This window comes from Amblyraja radiata, chromosome 5 (assembly GCF_010909765.2).
Source record: "Amblyraja radiata isolate CabotCenter1 chromosome 5, sAmbRad1.1.pri, whole genome shotgun sequence".
Lineage (NCBI taxonomy): Eukaryota > Metazoa > Chordata > Chondrichthyes > Rajiformes > Rajidae > Amblyraja > Amblyraja radiata.
Window position 1 is genome coordinate 3510311 of NC_045960.1, and position 26208 is coordinate 3536518.

Consider the following 26208-nt stretch of genomic DNA (forward strand, 5'->3'; position numbering starts at 1 on the left):
GAGAGCAGATGTCCTGGCGCCCCATGACGATCCAGCCAAGCAACGTAGGAGGTTATTCTGCACCGAGACTTTAGCACGGAGAGCTTCAAGGGGTTGCTTGTCGGTCAGCTGCTGATCTAGTTTCACCCCGAGGTATGTAGGAAATGGGTTATAGGGTTAGCTGGCATTGAGCTTCCTTGTTGTTCAGGTGAAAGGCCGTTGTGGTGGTTTTTGCTACACTCAGTTTGGCAATTAGCTGTGCTAATTGAAAAAGAAAAGCAATACAGCAGAAATCACCAACAATGTTACAGACAAAGAAAGCAAGGTAGCTGTAAATTGAGAATTTAATAGTAGGCTTTGATAGCTGCACCATGTTCACCTTTAAGCTGAAATGTTATAGAGTTACAAAGTTGTAAAGTTGAACAATTCCTTTGGGCCACCATGTCCATGCCAACTATCTATACTTGTTCATGAAGCTAAGTTTGGGCATAGTAATTACAATGCAGGCGACTATAATCAAATAGGTCAGATTGGGTTGGGATGGAGAAATAAGTGGCAGACAATGGGGAACTTTGAGTTGCCCCATGTAGAAACAAGAAACTGCAGATGCTGGTTTACAAAAGAGACACAAAGTGTCTTGATTGCTTTCCCGAGGCAGCCTGAAGTATAGATGGAGTCGACAGAGGAGAATTGTGATTCATCCTGGGCTTTATGGCCCAATCCTGTAGTCTGAACACACCTGGTTTGATTCTCAAATGCAGGTTGCTTGATCCAGAATGCCAGGAAACTTCAAATTTTGTCTTTTATTTGGATGCAGGTCCTGCCAGATGGTGACCAGACGAGTGTCGGTGAAAATGGAGTGACTCTCAGTGGTGGTCAGAAAGCCCGTATTGCCCTGGCCAGAGCTGTTTACATGGTAATTTGGTTATTCCTTTGATTTCAAGGATTCATAGTCAAAGAAAGAGAGATGTGGGACTCCACACCATTAACATAGAAACATAGAAATTAGGTGCAGGAGTAGGCCATTCGGCCCTTAGAGCCTGCACCGCCATTCAATATGATCATGGCTGATCATCCAACTCAGTATCCCGTACCTGCTTTCTTTCCATACCCTCTGATCCCTTTAGCCACAAGGGCCACATCTAACTCCCTCTTAAATATAGCCAATGAACTGGCCTCGACTACCCTCTGTGGCAGGGAGTTCCAGAGATTCACCACTCTCTGTGAAAAGTTCTTCTCATCTCGGTTTTAAAGGATTTCCCCCTTATCCTTAAGCTGTGACCCCTTGTCCTGGACTTCCCCAACATCGGGAGCAATCTTCCTGCATCTAGCCTGTCCAACCCCTTAAGAATTTTGTAAGTTTCTATAAGATCCCCTCTCAATCTCCTAAATTCTAGAGAGTATAAACCAAGTCTATCCAGTCTTTCTTCATAAAACAGTCCTGACATCCCATTAACAACCTCTATATACTAGATCACCCTTCCATTTACTGTTCATTGGAATTCTGTAAAAGATTAGATCTGGGATTATGCATTTTCACTAACACAGCATTGAGAGGAGTGAGGACCCCATTTGCAGATCTGTGAGGAATTGAGAGAGAGGAGGCCAAACCCAGTCCCATAACTATTTGGTGAAGGGAAGACTTTACACTTCACTATACACATATCTGAGATGAAGTAGGAATAGACGTCTGCCATCAAAAAAACTTTCTAATTTTATAAATTCCTGAAAATATGATTTTGCTTTCTCCCCCCCCCCCCCTGTGCTCCCTCAATTCAATATATTGTGGACAAGGTAGATATGGAAGGTATGCCAAGGCTGATGGGAGGATCTAGAATAACGGATTGCCCATCCAAGACAGAGATGAGGTGATTTTTTTTTTCCAGAAAGTTCTTAGTGTGAAACTCTCTTCCTCAAAGAATGACAGAAGCACAAACTTTGAATATTTTAAAGACAGATCTAGATTCTTGATAAGCATGAGGGTAGAATGTTACCAGAGTTAGATGGGAATGTGGAATTGAGTTTCCACTCAGGTGAACCATGGTTTTGTTGAATGATGCAATTGACTCAAAGGGTCGAAACAATTATCCCTTCCCCTATGTTCATATGTTTGAGTGTGCATTCTTCCAAAGGTGTAACTCTCTCTGCCTCCAGGCTGTTCTATCCAGAACTTTTTATCGCTGTAACAAAACCTCTATGCCCTTGTACTCCAGTCCTCTAGATACAAAAGCCAAACATGTCATGAGCCTTTTTTGATGAATTCCTGCACCTAACCATGATATTTTACTGATCTCTCTTCATAGGTACACAGTCTCCTTGGAACTCAAGTACTTCTAGCATTCCACCATTAATAAAATAAAGATGCAATTTGGATGATCTTCCATTTCCCAGTTTTACCCATTTTTTTAGTTTATCTCTGTTATTTAATTCTTCCATTTGCAGTGCCATTTATTGTGTCTAGCAAACTTGGATATTGCAGCCACCACCTACTTATGAAGTATGTTCCAGATTTAAACCACCTCTGGGTAACAATAAATTCACCACAGACTGCTTCTAAACCTCTTAACCATGAAACTCTAGTTTTAGACCCCTCTGATATGAAGAAAATATTTCTATTGGCTACTGTATCTGTGCACTCCAGATAGGATCCCCTCAGCCACTTCCTCTCCAAAGAAGACTAACCCAGCTGTGCTAGTTTGAGACCTTGCTCAATATCCTGTTCATTACCTCACTTCAGCAGAACTATGCTAATAATTTTCCTTCAATTTCAAAATATACTTCATCTCCTCTAGGACAAAGATGTGTACCTTCTCGATGACCCACTAGCTGCCGTGGATGCAGATGTAGCTAATCACCTCATGAAGGATTGTATCCTGGGAATTTTGAAAGATAAGACTGTTATCCTATGCACACACCGAACAGAATTTTTGGATGAAGCTGACATGATAGTTATGATGGAAAATGGGAAGATAATAAAAATAGGTAAGCCAGTACATATATGGTTTTGCAGGGAGGACTCGCAGTGCCCAACCCAAACACTTTAATCTTTTACCTTGATCCATTCACACTGACAAATGAAAAGTGAGCATTCGTCATTGAGGAAGCTGTGACACAATGTATTCAGTGGACAAATAGTTGAAGAAATTGGAGGAAACAAAGCCCAGGTATGTGCCCTTCACAACTAGACTGAGGTTGTTTAATGTGTCAACAGTAAGAGCTCACCCCAAGCAGCAAACTGTCGAGCCCTTTCAGACTGTTTGATAATGCTGATGGAGCAGAATGAAGTTTGTTATGCTGCCATGTGAAGAACCTGTTATATGGTTATATGGTTATCAAAAACTCCTTTCGTAGCAGTGCTATAGCCCACTCTCACAAATTGCAAGTTAGTAATTCACAGTAACTGTACGAAGATGTTGCCAGGTCTCGACGGTCTGAGCTGTAGGGAGTGGTTGAGCAGGCTAGGATTCTATTCCTTGAAGGGCAAGAGAATGAGGGGTGATTTTATAGAGGTATACACAATCATGAGAGGAATAGATCGGGTAGACTCTCAGTATCTCTTTCCCAGAGTAGGGGAATCGAAAACCAGGTGAGGGGGGAAATATTTCATAGTAACCAGAGGGGTAACTTTTTCACGCAATGGATGGTAGGTAATTGTGGCAGGGACTATTGCAACATTTAAGAAACATTTAGACAGGTACATGGATAGGATAGGTTAAGAGGGATATGGCCAAATGCAGGACCGATGGGCCTGTTTCCATGCTGTAAAACTCATTTCATGGTAATACTATGAAATTATATTGGTTTACCATTATCAATTGTATTACCATACAATGCAAACCTCTGTTTTGTATGCTATCCAGGTTAATCATACCATTATTGACTACATCAGGTAGGGCAAAAGAGAAAATAAACAGAGTAAAGAATATAGTGTTACAACAACTGAAGAAGTGCAGATCAAAGAATAGTGCAAGAACCACAATGAGGTATGTTGGAAGATCGTACAACACCTTAGCTTAAGATAGGTCAGTTCAAGAGTCTCATACAGCGGGGAAGAATCTTTTTCCAACTTGTGCTTCATGATCCCAAGCCTCTGTATCTTCTGTCCAACTGGAGAGGGGAGAAGACAGAATGACCTTGCTGTGACCAGAACTTTCTGCCATTTTTGGTGGTCTTGGTAGATTGGATGCTATACCAAGCTGTGATGCATCCAAATAGGATGCATTCTATGGTGAATCTGTGGAACTTGGTAAGAATCTTTGGAGATATGCCAAATTTCATTAGCCTTCTGAAGAATTAGCCTCACTTCAGATTTTATGCTCTATTTCAAAAGTTATTCGCTATTAAAGTTTAAAAAAAAAGCCAAAACCGCTTCTCACAGAGAGCCTCTTTCCAGCTGCTTCAATTGATGATGTCACAATGCCACTTACAATTGGTTCTCAAGCTGCCGACTGCCACAATGACATCACAATGGGACGTTGCCAACGGTAACCGCAGCTGAAGGAGAGGTTGAGAGGGGGGGCAACGAGTGCCATTTGCCATGAGCATCGTGCCTGTCTGCTTCAAAGGGATCTTGGTTTAGGGGCGTCTAAAATTGAAATTGGCTTGGGCCTCAGTTCATCTATGAGAGGGCCTGGCCAAAGCTGCCATGGAGAGAGAGGGAGAGAGGGAGCGGGGTGTGGAGAGTGTTGCACATGGGCTCGCTGGCCTCGTGTATTTTCTGCAGCGAGATAGAGACCGTGTTCCACGTGTATATGGATTGTGTGAGCTTGCTGCCCCTGTACGAATATCTGAAGGGGTTACTCCTCAAGTTCTGGTTGCATTTTAGTCCCACGGTCCTGGTGTTTGGACACAAGATAGGGAGTGGGGAGGGTCAATCGGGGGGTGGGATCCACTTGTCGGTTTGCTCCTGGGCCTGGCCAAGATGCCCATTTTCTCACCTCCCGGGGACTAATTCCAGTCTGATGCACAGTCCTCTACCACAGAGCACAGGATGGTAAGAACTAATGTCCTAAGGAATGAACTTCTTTGATTCCGTAATATCCCAGTCAACTTGTTAAGCATTATCTAATTTTAAAAATGTGATGACTGACCAGACACTGACCTATCCTGCCCATCTGAAAAGATCAGGACAAACAACAGTCTCCTACTTCCTGCTGGTGGCTCAGAATCGAATAGAAATATAGGTTCCCTTGCTCAGTTTCCATTGATGATCTTGTTTCCTCTTTGAACATACAGGTACCCCTGATGAAGTCCTGAAAAAGGCAGAAGACGATCACAAAACAAAAAGGAAGAATTCAAAAAAGAAAGCTGCAGGTAAGTGAGTTTCAAACAAAAGAGGGCAAACTAAACTGGTGAATGCTTGAAGCACTCAGCACATCAGGCAGCATCTGTGAAAAGAGAAACAAAGTTAACATCTCAGAAAAGCGTTCTCGCTCATTTCATGTAAGGGCAGCTAAGTCAAATCATATGGCTGTGGGCTGAGTTGCACAAAGGGCAGATTGGGTCACTAAACCAGAGTCCCTTTCCTGTTGAACATTTGTGAGCTAGGTGGATTGTTCTCATTTCAGAGTCACCGTCTCTAATATTAGCTTTTTATTCCAGAGATATTTAAGTTCAAAGCCTGCCATGGTGGCATTTGAAAATGTTTCTTTTGATAATTAGTCTCGTTCTGTGATTTAATTGTGCAATAAGAGTCATGATGCACCATGCCTTAACGGTACACTAAGTTCTATGGGCTAGTCTGCTTGGTTCACTAGTTTCATAGGTATTACAATTGGGAGAGTTGGGGGAAGTTTGTATTTCACTCATGAAATCAATGCGCCCACTTGGAGAGTGGTGCAGGAATGACAAGTTATCACTTTCCTGCCACCCTTCAGAGTGGAGTGCCGCATTTTAAGGCGTGATGCACTTGATTTGATCAGAACTTCGTGTTGACCTACAGCATCAAGTTACTGTTCCATGAGCTCAACACGGACAGATGTGAAAGACCACAATTGTTTGTAAATATATATATTCAATCCTGACGACGGTGCTGTCTGTACAGAGTCTGTACGGGGAGAACGTACAAACTCAGGATCGAACCTGGGTCTCTGGCGCTGTAAGGCAGCAACTCTACCGCTGCACCACCATACCACCCTTTTCATTTAGTTTAATTTGTACTATGATGGGATTAGATGCGATTGGTGCTAATTTTATACTATCTGCTGCATTATTAAAGTTATTAAAGATGGGATAGCAGCACATTTGGAAAGTGGTGAAATCATTGGACAACGTCAGCATGGATTTATGAAAGGTAAATCATGTCTGACGAATCTTATAGAATTTTTTGAGGATGTAACTAGTAGAGTGGATATGGAAGAACCAGTGGATGTGTTATATCTGGACTTTCAAAAGGCTTTCGACCAGGTCCCACATAAGAGATTAGTATGCAAACTTAAAGCACAAGGTATTGGGGGTTCAGTATTGAAGTGGATAGAGAACTGGCTGGCAGACAGGAAGCGAAGAGTAGGAGTAAACGGGTCCTTTTCAGAATGGCAGGCAGTGACTAGTGGGGTACCGCAAGGCTCAGTGCTGGGACCCCAGCTATTTACAATATATATTAATGATTTGGACGAGAGAATTGAATGCAACATCTCCAAGTTTGCGGATGACAGGAAGCTGGGGGGCGGTGTTAGCTGTGAGGAGGATGCTAGGAGGCTGAAAGGTGGCTTGGATAGGTTGGGTGAGTGGGCAAATGCATGACAGATGCAGTATAATGTGGATAAATGTGAGGTTATTGGTGGCAAGAACAGGAAAGTAGACTTATCTGAATGGTGGCCGATTAGGAAAAATGGAGATGCAACAAGACCTGGGGGTCATGGTACACCAGTCATTGAAAGTAGGCATGCAGGTGAAGCAGGCAGTGAAGAAAGCGAATGGTATGTTAGCATTCATAGCAAATGGATTTGAGTACAGGAGCAGGGAGGTTCTACTGCAGTTGTACAGGGTCTTGGTGAGACCACACCTGGAGTATTGTGTACAATTTTGGTCTCTTAATCTGAGGAAAGACATTCTTACCATAGAGGGAGTACAGAGAAGGTTCACCAGACTGATTCCTGGGATGTCAGGACTTTCATATGAAGAAAGACTGGATAGACTCGGCTTGTACTCGCTAGAATTTAGAAGATTGAGGGGGGATCTTATTGAAACTTACAAAATTCTTAATGGGTTGTACAGGCTAGATGCAGGAAGATTGTTCCCGATGTTGGGGAAGTCCAGAACAAAGGGTCACAGTTTAAGGATAAGGGGAAAGTCTTTTAGGACCGAGATGAGAAAAACATTTTTCACAGAGAGAGTGGTGAATCTCTGGAATTCTCTGCCACAGAAGGTAGTTGAGGCCAGTTCATTGGCTATATTTAAGAGGTAGTTAGATGTGACCCTTGTGGCAAATGGGATCAGGGGGTATGGAGAGAAGGCAGGTACAGGATACTGAGTTGGATGATCAGCCATGATCATATTGAATGGCGGTGCAGGCTCGAAGGGCCGAATAGCCTACTACTGCACCTATTTTCTATGTTTCTATGTTTCTATTATTCTGATCCATTATGTTAGGAAAGTGAAGGAAGATTGGCATGCCAGCAGTAATGTAAGTTAGTGCTCAGAGCTGCTAGGTGAGGAAGTTAGTGCAGGGTAAGATTTGCCCAGCAAAGTTTGGGATGTGGTAGAATTTTGGAGGATGGACATGAGATGTGCATTTTCTGCTTCTTTGATGCTTCAGGGGAGGCCAGCGCAGAGAGCAATTGAATAGTTGCCTGAAAGTGACGGGAATAAATGAGGATTATAATGATCAATTGAGTTAGCAACACTGGGACAGCTAGTGGTAGATTGGGTGTGATGGGGAGGATCTGGGTTTGGAATTTGATTTACAGGTTAATAGTGATGTGAACAATTTGGTTCAGCTGGAGCTGGTGATCATAGAGGAGTATTTAGGTGAAATGTAGACAAGTTTATAATTCATTTGCCTTCCTAGTGTTTAATGAGTAAATTACAAATAGCACATTGGCATGGCCAGTCAAACTATTGCCTACTGTTCCAGCGTCTGACATCCTGTGCTGTCTGTTTGGAGTTTGCATGTTTTCCCTGTAATGAGTGACGTTTCTCTGGGTGCTTTGGTTTCCTTCCACATCCCAAAATCATTCAGGTTGGCTTCTGTTAATTGCCTTTAGTGTATAGGTGAATCCTGGTGTGCAGCAGAGTGGTGGAATATTGGGGTGGAGTTGTTGGGACTGTGGGGAGAGCAGATTCCAGGGGAAATTTAAGAAGTACAGATTATTCAAAATTAGATATAAAATAAGATAATGATTGTATTTCCAAAGCAAAGAAGCAGAGTATTTTTATCAGGTTATTCCCCCCCCCCCCCCCTCGTCATTGTCTCTCTTCCAGCTTTCTCCCCACTACTCCATCAGTCTGAAGAAAGGACCTGAAATTGTGCCTGTCCGTTTCCCTCCACAGATGCTGCCTGGCCTACTAAGTTGCTCCAGCACTTTGTTTTTTGCTCAGGATTCCAGCATCTGCAGTCTATTGTGTAACCAGCATATTTTTCAACTGGCAAGAAATTAGGTAGTTTAGTGTTCAGAAGCATGTTGGCATCCATGCACCAAGTCACTGAAAGTCAATATTAGATGTCACAAGCAATTCCTAATTCTTTATGCTGCTCACTCCTACTACATATGTCTGTCTGATGGTCTGTTTTCAAATTCAGCAAAGGAAGAACAGATTGAGGTGGTGGAGGAGGAAAAGAAAGAGCCTGATGAAATAATGGAGGTCATACTGGAGGCCAAGAATGAGCAGAACGAAGAGAAGAAGGTTGGAACAGTATCCCTACAAGTGTACCGAACATACTGGATGTCGATTGGCAAATTGCTGGCATTCTTGGTGCTCTTGTCTATATTCCTAATGCAAGGTAAGATATTTGACAATGTCAGCTCTGAGAGAGTGTAAAAGAGAGGAAGGTGATGTTTGAATGTGCAATTTCTAGAATAGCCTGCCCACATCCCTCTAGTGTGTTTCGAGAACCTTTTCATTTGATTCCTACATGAGCTGTTGAATGGTAAAATTAAAGGAAGATATTTGGCTGGTCAACTCTTGGCCAGGTGCTCAGAGGTGGATCCCAATGTCCCATTCTGCACCACTTTTCCTTCAGTCCTGCACATTATTCTTTCCTTCTCTTGTGAAATGAGGCTGGGAATGTGGTTAAGGTGACAGCAGGGAGTGCTTTGGAACAGTGACCATAAGTGTGAAAGTTTGTTTCTTAAAAAGCAGATAGCAACAAACATTGAAGGTGGACCATGGCAATCTTTAATTGATTCGTCAGACGGAAGTGGCGATCTACAATGAGCACAAACGTTGCTCAGTGCTTCTCGGGCTCCCACTCACAGAACAAAGGCGAGTTAGCACAATTATAAATATTTCTTATCCGTAAAACACTCCTACCAAGTCTGAATATGGCATGACTGAAAGTTTCTGTAACCTTTCACAATATGGGAAAGCTGGGTCCAAATCGAGCTCATCCAATGACAAGTTATTGCTTATCTCTGGAGCGTCAGCTATTTTTTTCAATCTTAGCTTCTTTGTGGCCTTGAAGAAGCACATGTTATTATTGCAGGTTGCCATCTTAATGTCTTTATTGAAAAGACAACCTGTCCTCCATATTGTGTTTCATATAATTTACAAAGTCATTCAGACTTGGCACCGACCCGTTCTACTAGTCAATGCTTTTGTAGAAGAACGACTCCATTTTAGATTTGACTATTAGATTTGACTATTAGCTCTTTCATAAGGTTCAAGGTCATCATGGGAAAGAACAGAACTGGTCCTCAAGTTGATGTCCTAAATTGGAGGAAGGCTAATTTCAATGAAATTAAGGCAGGAACTCTCAAATGTTCATTGGTATAGGCTGGTTGCAGTAAATGGATATCTGACAAGTGCTTGGCTTTTCAAATTGAAACAAAGAGTTCAAGGACAACATATTAATGTAGAATGAAGGGCAAGACTGACAAGATGAGGGAACATTAGTTGGTGAGGATTATTAAGGGTCTGGTCAGGAAAAAGAAAGAGGCTTATGTCAGGCATAGGTCACTGGGATCACATTGAGGAGTATAAGGAATGTAGCAGTCACAAGTAAGTTAGGAGTACAAAATGAGGCCATGTGATAGCACCGACGGACAAGGTAAAGGAGAATCCTAAAGGATTCTTTAAGTATATTAAGAGCAAAAGGAAAATAAGGGAAAGAGTAGGTTCCCTCAAAGATCAGTGCGTGATCTTAATTACGGAGCAACAAGAAACAGGCAAGGTGAATATTTCTCATCTGTATTTGCCATGGAGAAGACATGGAAGCTTGGGAGCTAGGGAAATCAGAGAAGATACAGTGATATTCTTCAGCATATCAACATTGCGAAAAAGGACCTACTGATGATCTTGAAATGCCAAAAGGTGGATATATCACTGGGGCCCAACCAGGTGTATTATAGATTACGTTATTATAGGAAGCTATTATGTTATTGTAGGAAGTTGGAGATATCTGGAACCTTGGCAGAGCATTTTGTCAGGTGCAGATGAAGTACCAGAAAACTGGATGTTGTGTCTTTATTTAAGAACGGCAGGCAGGGATAAGCCAGGAAACTATATGACAGTGAACTTTATATCAGTGGTGGGAATGTTACTGGAAGGGATCGTGAGGTACAGGATTTATTTGCATTTGAAAAGGCAAGGACTGATTAAGAGGAGTCAGCATGGCTTTGTTCATGGGAAATCATATCTCATGGATTTAACTGAGGTTTTTTAAAGAGGTGGCCATGAGGATTGACGTTGTTAGTGCGGTCCTCGCACAGATTGTGTGATTGTGATTGTTAAAGTGGGATAACATTAGCTACCCTCCAATCCACAGGAACTGATCCTGAATCCATAGAACATTGGAAAATAATCGCCAATGCGTCCACTTCCTTAAGTTCCCTGGGATGCAGATCATCCGGCCCTGGGGATTTATCAGCCTTCAGTCCCATCAGCTTACCCAACACCATTTCCTGCCTAATGTGGATTTCCTTCAGTTCCTCCGTCACCCCAGATCCTCTGGCCACTAGTACATCAGGAAGATTGTTTGTGGATTCCTTAGTGAAGACTGATCCAAAGTACCCGTTCAACTCATCTGCCATTTCCTTGTTCCCCATAATAAATTCACCCTTTTCGGTCTTCAAGGGTCCAACTTTGGTCTTAACTAATGTTTTCCTCTTCACATACCTAAAGAATATTTTACTATCCTGCTTTATATTCTTGGCTAGCTCACCTACGTACCTCATCTTTTCTCCCCGTATTGCCTTTTTAGTTATCTTCTGTTGCTCTTTAAACGTTATCCAATCCTGTGGCTTCCCGCTCATCTTTGCTATGTTGTACTTCTTCTTTTTTATTTTTATACTGTCCCTGACTTCCCTTGTCAGCCACGGTCACCCCTTACTCCCGTTGGAATCTTTCTTCCTCTTTGGAATTAACTGATCCTGCACCTTCTGTATTATTCCCAGAAATATCTGCCATTGTTGTTCCACTGTCATCCCTGAAGTCAAGGATGGAACCCGGGTCTCTGGTGCTCTAAGGCAGCACGCTACCGTTGCGTCACTGTGCTACCCTAGGTCCTTTTGCTCAGAGTTGCGCCCTGTAACTTTTTGTTCTTAATATACTTAAAGAATCTTTTAAGATTCTCCTTTGCCTTGTCTATCAGTGATATGATATGGCCTCATTTTGTCTTCCTAACCTCCTTAAGTGACTGCTACATATACACAAGGGACTTGCTAGGCCCAGCAGCTGACACCTGATATTGCCCTTTCTTTTTCCTGACCAGACCTTTAACAATCCTTGCCAACTAATGTTCCCTCATCTTGCCAGCCTTGCCCTTCACTCTGCACAAATATATTGTTCCTGAACTCTTCCTGTTTTACTTTGAAAAATTCAGCACTTGCAGATCTAGAATCATAGATTATACAGCAGCGAAATAGGCCTTTTCGGCGCACCTCATCCATGCCAAACAAAATGACAATCAGTGCTAAAAATCCCATTTGCCCGCATTAGGCTATTTTAAATATTCTACAAGTACTGTCCAAATGCCTTTTAAATGTTGTCATTGCATCTGCCTTTACCTCTTCCTGTGAATATATTCTATCTATCTATCTATATTACTAAAACTCTGTTCTTGACCGCTTTTGGCAATCTGTGCTGCGATTTCCGAGAGAATGCCGCCACCTACGGCCGTCATTTTTGGCCACCTCGCTCAGAGCCCCCCTCCGCCGCATGTGTGCCGAGGATTTTTCCCGTCGATGAAATATGACAGAGATATTAATGTTTTTACAAAATTCCCCATTCTCTCTGCTGCTCCTGCTGGTGGGATGGGGGAGGGACTATAAAACCAGGAAATGGTGTGCCCCAATCAGTCTCTACAACATGGAGGTCTGAGCTCTGAATGACTGAACAAATGTCTACACAGCTGTGAGTAAGTACCCTTAATTTGGTTTGAAAATGAAAATATGGTTATGGTTAGTTTGAAGGAAAAAAACACTGCCTGCAAATGGTTGTTTGGGGGGTTTGGGTTCTCTCTCTCTTTCCCCCCCTCTCTCCCCCCCCCCTCTCCTCTCCCCTCTCACCCCCCCCTCCTCTCTCCCCCCCTCTCCTCTCTCCCCCCCTCTCCTCCTCTCCCCCCTCTCCTCCTCTCCCCCCTCTCCTCCTCTCCCCCTCTCCTCTCTCCCCCCATCTCTCCTCTTCCCCCCCTCTCCTCTCCCCCCCTCTCCTCTCCCCCCCTCTCCTCTCCCCCCCCTCTCCTCTCTCCCCCCTCTCCTCTCCCCCCCCCTCTCCTCTCTCCCCCCTCTCCTCTCTCCCCCCTCTCCTCTCTCCCCCTCTCCTCTCTCCCCCCCCTCCTCTCCCCCCTCTTTCCCCCCCTCTTTCCCCCCTCTCCTCTCCCCCTCTCCTCTTCACCCCTCTCCTACCCCCCTCTCATCACCCACCTCTCCTCACCCCCCTCCTCTCCCCCCCTCTCCTCATCTCCTCTCTTCCCCACCCCCTCCTCTGACCCCCCTCTCCTCTGCCCCCTCTCTCCTCTCCCCCCCTCTCCTCTCTCCCCCTCTCTCCTCTCTCCCCCCTCTCCTCTCTTCCCCCCCTCTCCTCTCTCCCCCCTCTCTTCTCCCCCCCTCTCTTCTCCCCCCCTCTCTTCTCCCCCCCTCTCTTCTCCCCCCTCTCTTCTCCCCCCTCTCTTCTCCCCTCTCCTCCTCTCCTCTCCTCTCCTCCCCCTCCCCTCTCCTCTCCCTCCCCTCCCCTCTCCTCTCCTCCCCTCCTCTCTCCTCCCCCTCTCCTCCTTCCCCCCCTCTCCCCCTCTCTCTTCCCCCCCTCTCCTCTTCCCCCCCCTCTCCTCTTCCCCCCCCTCTCCTCTTCCCCCCTCTCCTCTTCCCCCTCTCCCCCCCTCCCTCTCCCCCCCCTCTCCTCTCCTCTTCTCCCCCCTCCCCCCTCCTCCCTCCTCCCCCCCCCTCCTCCTCTCCTCCCCCCCCTCCTCCTCTCCCCCCCCCCCTCCTCTCCCCCCCTCCTCTTTCCCCCTTCTTCCCCCCCTCCTCTTCGCCCCTCCTCTTCCCCCTCCTTTCCCCCCTCCTCTTCCCCCCCTCTCTCTTCCCCCCCCTCCTCTTCCCCCCCTCCTCTCCCCCCCCCCTCCTCTCTTCCCCCCTCCTCTTCTCCCAGCCTCCTCTTCTCCCCCTCCTCTCTCTTTTGTCCCCCCCCTCTTCTCCCCCCCTCCTCTTTCTCCCCCCTCCTCTTCTTTCTCCCCCCCTCCTCCTCCCCCCCCCCCCCCCTTCTCCCCCCCTTCTCCCCCCCTCCTCTTCTCCCCCCCCTCTTCTCCCCCCCTCCTCTTCTCCCCCCCCTCCTCTTCTCCCCCCCTCCTCTTCGCCCCCCTCCTCTTCTCCCCCCCTCCTCTTCTCCCCCCCTCCTCTTCCCCCCCCTCCTCTTCCCCCCCTCCTCTTCTCCCCTCCTCTCCCCCCCTCCCTCTTCCCCCCCTCCTCTCCCCCCCCTCTCCTCTTTCCCCCCCTCCCCCTCTCCCCTCCTCCTCCTCCTCCCCCCCTTCCTCCTCCTCCTCCCCCCTCCTCCTCCTCCCCCGCCCCTCCGCCTCCCCCCCGTCTTCTCCCCCTCCTCTTCTCCCCCTCCTCTTCTCCCCCCCTCCTCTTCTCCCCCCCCTCCTTTTCTCCCCCCTCCTCTTCTCCCCCCTCCTCTTCTCCCCCCCTCCTCTTCTCCCCCCTACTCTTCTCTCCCCCCTCCTCTTCTCCCCCCCTCCTCTTTCCCCCCCCCTCTCCCCCCCCCTCCTCTTCCCCCCCCTCCTCTTCCCCCCCCTCTCCTCTCCCCCCTCTCCTCTCCTCCTCTCTCTCTCTCCCCTCCATCCCCTCCCCCACCCTCCCTCCCCTAAAACCCCCTCCCCTCCACACCCCGTACCCTCTTCCCTCCACCCTCCCTCCCCCTCCCTGCTCCCCCTCCTCTCCCCCCCTCTCCTCTTCCCCCCCTCCCCTCTCCCCTCCTCCTCCTCCTCCCCCCCCTCCTCCTCCTCCTCCCCCCCTCCTCCTCCCCCCCCCCCCTCCTCTCCCCCCCCTCCTCTTCTCCCCCCTCCTCTTCTCCCCCCCTCCCTCCTCTCCCCCCTCCTCTTCTCCCCCCCCTCCTCTTCTCCCCCCCCTCCTCTTCCCCCCCCCCTCCTCTTCCCCCCCCTCCTCTTCCCCCCCCCCCCTCTTCCCCCCCCTCCTCTTCCCCCCCCTCCTCTTCCCCCCCCTTCCCTTCCCCCCCTTCCCTTCCCCCCCCCCCCTCCCTCCCCCCCCCTCCTCTTCCCCCCTCCTCTCCCCCCCTCTCCTCTTCCCCCCCTCCCCTCTCCCCTCCTCCTCCTCCTCCCCCCCCCTCCTCCTCCTCCTCCCCCCCTCCTCCTCCTCCCCCCCTCCTCCTCCTCCCCCCCCTCCTCCCCCCCTCCTCCCCCCCTCCTCTTCTCCCCCTCCTCTTCTCCCCCTCCTCTTCTCCCCCTCTTCTCCCCCCCTCCTCTTCTCCCCCCTCCTCCTCCTCCCCCCTCCCTTTCCCCCCCCCTTTCCCCCCCCCCTCTTCCCCCCCTCCTCTTCCCCCCCTCCTCTTCCCCCCCCTCTCCTCTCCCCCCTCTCCTCTCCTCCTCTCTCTCTCCCCTCCCTCCCCTAAACCCCCTCCCCTCCACACCCCCTACCCTCTTCCCTCCACCCTCCCTCCCCTCCCTGCTCCCCCTCCCTGCTCCCCACCTCTCCCCCTCAACCCCCTCTCAGCACCCCCTCTCTCTCCCCCTCACTCTCACCCTCTCTCTCTCCTCCCATCTCTCTCTGTCTCTGCCCCTTCTCTCTCTGCCCTCACTCTCTACCCCCGCCCCCCCCTCTCTAGATGTGACTGCAAGTTGGGGGCTATGCGTCAGTAGATAGGGTGGTTATGGGGTAAAAGGAGCAAATTAATAATATTAATATAATATCAAGGGGGGTAATTAGCGTGAGTGCGGGGGGGGGAGAGGGGATAGTTAGTGTGTGTGACGCTGCATGCCGCCTTCCCCCCCACAACCGCACGTTGGGGGAACAGACCCAACGGGTCTGCACTTGGTCTAGTATATTACTAAAAGTCTGCTCTTGACCGCATTTGGCCATCTGTGCTGCGATTTCCGAGAGAACGCCGCCACCTACGACTGTCATTTTTGGCCACCTCGCTCAGAGCCCGCCTCCGCCGCATGTGTGCTGAGGATTTTTCCCGTCGATTAAAAATGACAGAGATATTAATGTTTTTACAAAATTCCCCATTCTCTCTGCTGCCCCCGCTGGCGGCAGGGGGGAGGGACTATAAAACCAGGAAGTGGTGTGCCACACAGTCTCTTCAAGATGGAGGAAGGCAGAGGGTCACGTTTCTCTGAGCTGTGAATAACACTGAACACATGTCTACTCAAATGTAAGTGCCCTTAGTGGTTCTAAAGCTGGCAAAATATGTCTATTGGTTCTAAAGCTTGCAAAAAAATGTCTATTGGTTCTAAAGCTTGCAAAAAATGTCTATTGGTTCTAAAGCTTGCAAAAAAGTATCTCTATTGGTTCTAAAGCTTGCAAAAAGTGTCTCTATTGCTTCTAAAGCTTGCAAAAATGTCTATTGGTTCTAAAGCTCGCAAAACAATGTCTATTGGTTCTAAAGCTTGCAAAAAATGTCTATTGGTTCTAAAGCTTGCAAAAAAATGTCTATTGGTTCTAAAGCTTGCAAAAAAATGACTATTGGTTCTAAAGCTTGCAAAAAAATGCCTATTGGTTCTCAAGCTTGCAAAAAAATGTCTATTGGTTCAAATGCTTTAAAAAAATGTCTATTGGTTCTAAAGCTTGCAAAAAAATGTCTATTGGTTCTAAAGCTTGCAAAAAAATGACTATTGGTTCTAAAGCTTGCAAAAAAATGCCTATTGGTTCTCAAGCTTGCAAAAAAATGTCTATTGGTTCAAATGCTTTCAAAAAATGTCTATTGGTTCTAAAGCTTGCAAAAAGTGTCTCTATTGGTTCTAAAGCTTGCAAAAAAAAATGTATATTGGTTCTAAAATGGTTCATACTAGCGCTCCAGAAAGCCCCCCCCCCCCCCCCCCCCTCCCCTGGTTGGCTTGGCTTGGGTGTGTCTTGAAATTGAAAGGCACTACTTACTGCAAATGGTGGCATGAGGTTGAAAGGCACTACTTACTGCAAATGGTGGCTTGGGAGCTTTGGCTTGAAGTTGATCGGCACTATTACTGCAAATGGTGGCTTGGGAGCTTTGGCTTGAAGTTGAAAGGCACTACTTACTGCAAATGGTGGCATGAGGTTGACAGGCACTACTTACTGCAAATGGTGGCTTGGGTGCATTGGCTTGGTTGAAAGACACTATTTACCGCTAATGGTAGCATGAAGTTGAAAGGCATTATTACTGCAAATGGTGGCTTGGGTGTGGTTTGAAGTTGAAAGCCACTACTTACTGCAAATGGTGGCTTGGATGCAATGGCTTGAAGTTGAAAGGCACCACTTACTGCAAATGGTGGCATGAAGTTGAAAGGTACTACTTACTGCAAATGGTGGCATGAAGTTGTAAGGCACTACTTACTGCAAATGGTGGCTTGGGTGCTTTGGCTTGAAGTTAAAAGGCACTACTGTAAATGCACTTCCTGTTTGCACTCTATATTGATTTTAGATAAAACGCTACCACTTACGGCTGTGATTTTGGGCCATCTTACTCAGTCCCCCTCGGCTGAGCAGGTGCAGAGAATTCTTCCCATCAATGAAAAATAAAAGTGTTATTAGTTTTTTTTTAAATGTTGAGAATCTCTCTCCTGTCAATCACTCCATGAAAGCCACACCTTTTCCGTTGGGGGGGGGGGGGGGGAGGGGTTATAAAACCCGGAAATGTGGGTGTGGCTCAGTCTCTGCAAGATGGATGAGGGAGAGGTCACGACTCGCTGTCTTAAGTGGCTTTGCACCCTACTTCAAATGGTATGAAACTGCACTTGAATTTGGTGGCCTTGCACCCTGCTAGAAGTGGTAAGAAACTGCACTTGAATTTGGTGGCCTTATAAGCTGCTTGAAATAGAATTTCAAGGATTAGCCGTGAGTCAACTACCAGCCCACCAGCCATGAGTGAGTGAGTTGCCAGCACAACAGGCTTGATTGACTGAGACGCCAGCCCAAGAATCCATTTGGCGCACAATTTGCATACTAGCCCTCTGGAAACCAGTTCCTTCAGCCCACAACACCCATACTAGCGCTGCAGAAAGCCCCCCCCCCCCCAACTGGCCACCAATATTGGAATTGGTGGAGAGGTGGAATATTGCGTTGGATGACCAGCCCTCCTGTGTGATGCTGGGACCCAACGGGTCCCACTTAGTCTAGTATTCTATATATTCACCATTCGCTCTGAGAAACACCTACTCCTATGATTGTCTTTATATTTCACCTCTTTCTCTAGTCACTACTGCCCAGGGAAGAAGACTCTATCTATCCTATCTATGCCCTTATAATTTAATAAACTTCTTAAAAATCCCCTCAGCTTCAATGTTTCAGTCAGTATAAACCCAGCCTAAAAATCTATATTACTAAATCTCTGATCTTGACTGCTTTTGGCCCACTGTGCTGCGATTTCCGACAGAACGCCGCCACCTACGGCCGTCATTTTTGGCCACCTCGCTCAGAGCCCCCCTCCGCCTAATGGGTGCAGAGGATTTTTCCCATCTATGGCAAATCAGAGAGATATTAATGTTTTTTAAAAATTCACCATTCTCTCTGCTGCCCCTGCTGGAGGGAGGGGGGGGACTATAAATCCAGGAAGTGGTGTGCCTCACTCACTCTCTGAAAGATGGATGAAGCCAAGGGTCACGTCTCTCTGAGCTCTGAATAACAGTGAACAAATGTCTACACAACCGTGAGTACCCTTAATGTAGTTTGAAAATGAAAATATGGTTTGTTTGAAGTAAAAAGGCACTGCCTGCAAATGGTTGTTTGGGTGCTTTAGCTTGAAGTTGAAAGGCACTACTTACTGCAAATGCTGGCGGGTATTTTGGCTTAGTTGAAAGGCACTACTTACTGCAAATGGTGGCTTGGGAGCTTTGGCTTGAAGTTGAAAGGCACTACTTACTGCAAATAGCGGCGGGTGATTTGCTTGAAGTTGAAAGGCACTACTTACTGCACATGGTGGCTTGGGTGCTTTGGCTTGAAGTTGAAAGGCACTACTTACTGCAAATGGTGGCGGGTGATTTGGCTTGAAGTTGAAAGGCACTTCTTCAGGGCTGCCAACATTGGGCGAGTTGGGAGTGAGAAATTGCGAGAGACCAAGCCCGAGGGAGTATAGCGACCGGGAGGGGGGGGGGGGGGGGGGGGGGGGGGGGGAGGAGAGTGTCCCCCTCCCATTGGTATGGAACATTTGCATTTTTCAGCTTGAAATTGTGCAATATGGTGCACACTGTAGCGAGTCTTTTAACTTACACTTGAATGCAATATATATGCTTTAAATTGGATTGGAGCGTTTTTGAAAGGGGGGAGGCTGTGCGATCACTGATCACTGGCCTTGGGGGTACCCGGTGAGGGAGTGGAGCAACCGAGTGGGGAGAGGGTGTGGAAGAAGGGTGTCCCCCCTCCCAGGGTAGGAACTTTTTGAAATTTGATGTATTAAAATCATGTTTTAGTGCACTGTAGAAGTATGATTTCAATGTTTTTTGTATGAAGTATTTTTAAGAAGTAACTTTTTAAGGGGTAACTTTATCCACACAAAGGGTGATGGGTGTATGGAACAAGCTGCCAGAGGAGGTAGATGAGACAGGGACCATCCCAACATTTAAGAAAAAGTTAGACTGATACATGGATAGGACAGGTTTGGAGGTATGGACCAAAAGCAGGTGGCGTAGCTGGGACATGTTGGCGGATGTGGGCAAGTTGCACTGAAGAGCCTGTTTTCACATTGTATCAGTCTATGACTACATTATACCTCCACCATGCATGAATGCTTCAAAATCAAGTGATCGAGTTTTATTGCCATATACTCAAGCATAGAAACATAGAAAATAGGTGCAGTAATAGGCCATCGGCCCTTCGAGCCAGCACTGCCATTCAATATGATCATGGCTATTCATCTAAATTCAGTACCTTTCCTGTTTTTTCCCCATATCCCTTGATGTCGTTAGCCCCAAGAACGAAATGTAACTCTCTCTTGAAAACATCCTGTGAATTGGCCTGCACTGCCTTCTGTGGCAGAGAATTCCACAGATTCACAACTCTCTGCGTGAAAAAAGTTTGTTCTCATCCCAGTCCTAACTGCCCCCCCCCATCAAACCCTTAACGTAGTTTGAAAATGAAAATATGGTTTGTTTGAAGTAAAAAGGCACTGCCTAAAAATGGTTGATTGGGTGCTTTGGCTTGAAGTTGAAAGACACTACTTACTGCAAATGGTGGCTTGGGTGCTTTGACGAAGTTCAAAGTCACCACTTACTGCAAATGGTGGCATGGGTGCTTTGGCTTGAGGTTGAAAGGCACTACTTACTGCAAACGGTGGCTTGGGTGCTTTGGCTTGAAGTTGAAATGCACTACTTACTGCAAATGGTGGCTTAGATGCATTGGCTTGAAGTTGAAAGGAACTACTTACTGCACATGGTGGCTTGGGTGCTTTGGCTTGAAGTTGAAAGGCACTACTGCACATGGTGGCGGGTGATTTGGCTTGAAGTTGAAAGGCACTTCTTACTGCAAATGGTGGCTTGGGTGCTTTGGCTTGAAGTTGAAAGGCACTACTTACTGCAAATGGTGTCATGAAGTAAAAAGGCACTGCCTGCAAATGGTGGCAGGTGATTTGCTTGAAGTTGAAAGGAACTACTTGCTGCACATGGTGGCTTGGGTGCTTTGGCTTGAAGTTGAAAGGCACTACTTACTGCAAATGGCGGCTTGGGTGCTTTGACTTGAAGTTAAAAGCACTACTGCAAATGCACTTACTTCCTGTTTGCACTGTATATTGATTTTAGATAACACGCTACAACATATGGCTGTGATTTTTGGCCATCTTACTCATCTTGCTGAGCAGGTGCAGAGAATTCTTCCCATCAATGAAAAATAAAGGTGTTATTAATGTTTTAAAAATGTTGAGAATCTCTCTCCTGTCAATCACGGCCTGAAAGCCACACCTTTTCCGGTGGGAGGGGGAGGGGTTATAAACCCCGGAAGTGTGGGTGTGGCTCAGTCTCTGCATGATGGGGGAGAGAGAGGTCATGACTCTGTCTGAGCTGTGAATCAACTGAACACACTGAATGTCTACTGAACTATGAGTTTGGTGTTTTATGGTGGTTTCACTCTGCATGTATTGGTATGAAGCTGCATTTGAATTTGGTGGCCTTGGACCCTGCTTGAAGTGGAATGAAACTGCACTTGAATTTGGCGGCCTTGCATCCTGCTTGAAGTGGTATGAAACTGCACTGAATTTGGTGGCCTTGCACCCTGCTGAAAGTGGTATGAAACTGCACTTGAGTTTTGTGGCCTTGGATCCAGCTTGAAGTGGTATGAAACTGCACTTGAATTCGGTGGCCATGCACCCTGCTTGAAGTGGTTGGAAACTGCACTTGAATTCGGAGGCCTTGCACCCTGCTTGAAATGGTAGGAACATGGATTTGAATTTGGTGGCCTTGCACCCTGCTTGAAATGGAATTTCAAGGAATAGTCATGAGTCAACTGCCAGCCCACCAGCCCTGAGTGAGCTGCCAGCAGATCAGGCTTGAGGGACTGAGCTGCCACCCCAAGAACCCATACCAGCACTCCAGAAAGCCACCCCACTGGCCACCAATATTGGAATTGGTGGAGAGGTGGAATATTGCGTCGGGGGACCAGCCCTCCCGTGTGAACATGGGACCCAACGGGTCCCACTTAGTCTAGTATCTTCTTATAAATTCAGCCCTCCATTCCAGGCAACATCCTGGTGAATTTCTTCTTCACTTTTTAATACTCCCTTCTTGTAGTGTGGTGACTGGAATTGTTCACAATACTCCACCTGTGGCCTATCCAAATTTTATACTGAATGTCTCAGCCTATGAAGGCAAGTGTTTGAAATCCTTCTTCACTATCCTATCCACCTGTGTGGCCATTCTCAGTGCACTATAGCCTTGCACCCCAAAGTCTGTCCATTCATCTGGTGGTTGTATGTTCTTAGACCATAAGCTTCCTGTATCCAAACCAACTACCACTGTGTACAACATGATCAAATCTTCCTTCCATCGTATCTTCTCCAAAGAAATCAAGTACAGCTTTCACATTCCATGTCTATGGAACTGTTCTGGTAACTATTTTTCCCACTCCTCTCAGATGTTCATCAGAATTGGAAACACTGTTTTTGATGTAGCCCAACCAACTCTTTGTACAGGTCTAATATAACATGCATTTGTTCACTACCTCTGCTCATGAATCCATTTGGAAGCTTTGGCTGCAAGGTGCTGGGTTAGCTGGTTTAAACTGGGAGGTGAGCAAGTAAAAAGAGTGGGGGGAAATCACTCCCTATGCTGAAACCTGTTGAGAAATCCCTTCTGACGTATGCACGTGTCTACTGTGAGAATCACAGGCACTGTCAGGCGTTGCATGATGAGCTGAAGTCGCTGAGAGCAGAATTAGAGAGAACTCTTCTTCAGTCTGAAGAAAGGTCTCGACCCGAAACGTCACCTATTCCTTCTCTCCAGAGATGCTGCCTGTCCCACTGCGTTACTCCAGCATTTTGTGTCTACCTTCGATTTAAACCAGCATCTGCAGCTCTTTCCTACACTCTTCTTCTTCTGGTGTTCGCTTCAGCTCATGCATTGGATTGTGTCAGGAAATGCTCAGATCTGAGGCACAATCTGTCAGTGCCTGATTTGCTTTTCTTTGTGGTGAATATTACTGAAGTCTGAAAATCTCCTGGTTGAGGAGTGCTAGGATTGATCCAGGAAAGAATGAGAGATAAAAAATAGTGCCATACTGTTCCAGTACTGTGGAAGAGGGACTTTTGCTCCAAATTGGAGGATGACACGGACGTTCAGCAGCTGCGGCAGGGCTTGCATTCCATCACTTCCTACAAGGCAAAAGCAAGTGGCAGCTCAAGCATCAGCGGGGCATCAATTCCAGATGACCATTATTCTTTCTACACAAGTTACGAAAGGGAAGACATTGATATGGCTTCTTGGGCCCCTATAGCCACAATAACATTGTGATCTCAGTCACTAAGAATGACCTGAGAGGATCCTCCATGAGGGTGAACACTTGGAAGACATCTGGACCTGCTGGTGTACCTGATCATGTTTTCAAAACCTGCAAGGACTAACTAGGTTTTGTGGACATTTTTAATCTCTCAATATCAAGGTCTGAGGTTCCCATCTGTTTCAAAAGGACCCAATAATACGGGTTCCCTAGAGAGGTAAGGTGACATGCCTCTATGACTGCTTTAAGAGGGTGGGTATGGTGCGTATCATTTCCTACTTTAGCAAGAACCTGGACCCACTACAATCAGCCTGCCACCATAATAGATCAAGGGGCGATGCAATCTTGCTGGCTCGCCACTCTGCATTGGACCACTTGGAGCATAAAAAACACATGTGTCAGACTACATTGACTACAGCTTGGCGTTCAACATCCTCGTGCCCTAGAAAACTTGTTACACAGCTCAGGGAACTGGGTCTCTGTGCATCCCTTTGCAACTGGATCTTTGACTTCCTCGTCAACAGACCACAATTTGTACAAACTAGACAAAGTGGGATCTGTTGGGTCCCTGTCACACAGGAGGCTTGGTCCCCCAACGCAATATTCCACCACTCACCCACAGCCCCCAATTGCACAGGCGCAGCTCATTTCCCCTCATCCCTAGCACTCTCTCCCCCTCCCTCATTACCATCTCCTCCTCCCCTCCCCCAATCCCTCCCTCACCATAGACCATGGCTGATAGTTGACTTTAGAAGAGGAAGGCTGAGGATCTACGAACATGTCTTCATCAAAGGGTTAGTGGTGGACAGCGTCAACAAACAGCGGCAGAGTGGCGCAATGGCAGAGCTGCTGCCTTACAGTGCCAGAGACCCGGGTTTGATGTTGACTACGAGTGCTGTCTGTACTGAGTTTGTACCTTCTCCCCGAGACCCTGTTTTCCCTGGGTGCTCAGGTTTATTCCCACACTCCAAAGGCGTACAGGTTTGTAAATTAATTGTCTTTGGTAAAAATTGTAATTTGTCCCTAGTGTGTAGGATAGTGCTAGTGAACGGGGTGATTGGCATGGACTCAGTGGTCTGATGGGGCCTGTTTCCACGCTGTATCTGTAAAGTCTAAAGTAAAGTCTAAATCAAGTTTCTGACTGCGCATATGTCTGAAAAACAATGTGCCCAGTACATTGATGTGATCAGGAAGAAAGCCTATCAATGCCTCTACTTCCTTTGAAGATTGAGGAGATTTGGTATATCGACAAATACTCTCTTGAACCTCTATGGGTATATGGTACTGGTTGCATCATGGCCTGGTTCGGCAACTCAAATGCCTAGCAATGTAGGAGATTACAAAAAGTGGTGGGCATTGCCTGGTCAATCACAAGTACTGACTTCTCCACCATTGAAGGGATCTTTAGGAGGTGCTGTCTCAAAAGGCAGCTGGCATCATCAATGACCCTCACCACCCTGGCCACGCTCTCATCTCACTCATGCCATCGGGAAGAAGATATAGGAGTCTGAAAACTGTAGCCTCCAGGTTCAGAAACAGCTTTGTCGAAACAACCATCAGGCTTTTGAACACTCCAAACACCAAAGAAACTACGAACTATAAACTATCTCAGTAGCACTGGAGACTTTGTAATTTTTTTTTTTGTTTATTGAACTTTTGTTTGTTGATTGTGTTATTTGTGAGTACTATGTTCACAGACCTGTAATGTTGCTGTAAGTAAGAATGTCACTGTTCTGTTTTTGATACATATGACAATTAAACACGCTTGACTCTTGAGATTCCACACCTCTCACCCTCTCTTGGTCTCTGCCATGTTTGTCAATCAGGCCTATAAGATTAATCTCCCAATGTGCCCAAGACAATATAGTTGACTCAATTTCCTTGTCATATGGTTGGTACTTTAGTGCAGTTGGACGGGAAATTTCTGGGTTTGCTTCCTCCATTCCTACATGCAGCATGACAGTCAACATCCAATCAGAACTACAAACATGAAGGTATTTCACAAAGAGGGTTATTTAGATGTAACGTTTCACAATCTCTTCTGTTACAGCCACGCGTAACCTGTCTGATTGGTGGCTCTCTCATTGGATCTCTCATCTGAAAAACAAAACTGACTCCACATCAAACAGCAATTCCGAAATGGACCCCACACATCACATGATGCGATTCATTCGGTAAGCAAAGGAAATTTGCGCACATGCAGATGGTGAAATCGTTCCTTGGATGAATGTCAGGTGGTTTACATGTTCTTCAGTGCGTGAAACACCATTAACTTTCTTAAGTGTCCTTCAGTGCACCATGAGCATTTCATCTGCTTGAATGTGATTAGATGCTGCCCTCATAGTGTGGATCAGTAGAGGGCGACTTTTACCCTCAGTGTGTGGTAATGTACAGATAAATGTTCCCCTCATTGTGTGGTAATGTACAGATAAATGTTCCCCTCATTGTGTGGTAATGTACAGATAAATGTTCCCCTCATTGTGTGGTAATGTACAGAGAATTGTTCCCCTCAGTGTGTGGTAATGTACAGAGAATTGTTCCCCTCAGTGTGTGCATCAGTACAGGACAACTGTTCGCTACCTTGGGTGAATCGGTACTGGGAGACTATTCTCTGTGTGTGCATCTGTACAGGATGACTAAGCAGGAGGAAGTCGTTGGTTACACCTTGGTACACCTATCTTCGGTGTACAGGATGACTACACAATGTGTGGGTCAGTACTAGGCGATTGTTTCCATCAGAGAGTGGATAAGTGTACGACGACTGTTACCCTCACTGTGTGCATCAGCACATGACACCAATCCTCTTAGGGTGTTGAACAGTATAGAGAACAGTTCTTCTTGGTATCTGCACCATTTGTGGGCGACTGGTCTCTTTGATGTGTAGATCTGTACTGGCTGACTGTTTCCCTCAGTGAGTACAGTGGTAAAGGATGACTGTTCGCATCACCATGTACATCAGTAGAGGGCAACTCAGTGTGTGGATCGGTACAGGGCCACTGCTCTCCCCAGTGTAGAGATCTCTTCAAGGTTCCTGTTTACTTCAGTGTGAGATCAGTACAGGATCACTGTTCTCTCGGCATGTGGACTGTTTCCCTCAATGTGTGGGACCAGTACAGAGTGTTCCTGTCAATGTGTGGATCAGTACTGAGTGACTGTTCCCCTCAATGTGTCAATCAGTATTGGGCAACTGTTTCCATCAGTATCTAGATCTTTACTGGATCACCGCTCCCCTCATAGTGTGGATCAGGTTAGGGTGACTGTGCAGGAAGACTATACAGGGTGACTGTTGGTGTGTGGACCAGGGGGATGTGACAGAATCAGGAAGCCATGATAAGTCAAGACAGTCAAAGAGTGCTGGAGTAAAACAGCAGGTCAGGCAGCATCTCTGGAAAAAAAGGATTGGTGACATTTTAGTTCAGGACCCTTCTTCACACAAAGTAGGGTTGGGTGGGGGGAGGTGAAGAGATGGAGGCCAGAAAAGATCAGGGCCAGCCACAAATGATTTCAGACT

At 46.7% G+C, this 26208-nt stretch overlaps 1 protein-coding gene across 1 annotated transcript in view; it reads left to right on the top strand.

Annotated features, from left to right (window-relative positions):
• Positions 1-26208, top strand: part of abcc10 (ATP binding cassette subfamily C member 10) — a 127017-nt gene that overhangs the window by 62191 nt on the left and 38618 nt on the right. The window contains exons 9-13 of the mRNA XM_033020518.1: positions 797-895; positions 2772-2961; positions 5215-5292; positions 8720-8920; positions 24748-24871. Of these exons, the coding sequence (XP_032876409.1) occupies positions 797-895; positions 2772-2961; positions 5215-5292; positions 8720-8920; positions 24748-24871 (692 nt within the window). The remainder of the gene's footprint in view (positions 1-796; positions 896-2771; positions 2962-5214; positions 5293-8719; positions 8921-24747; positions 24872-26208) is intronic.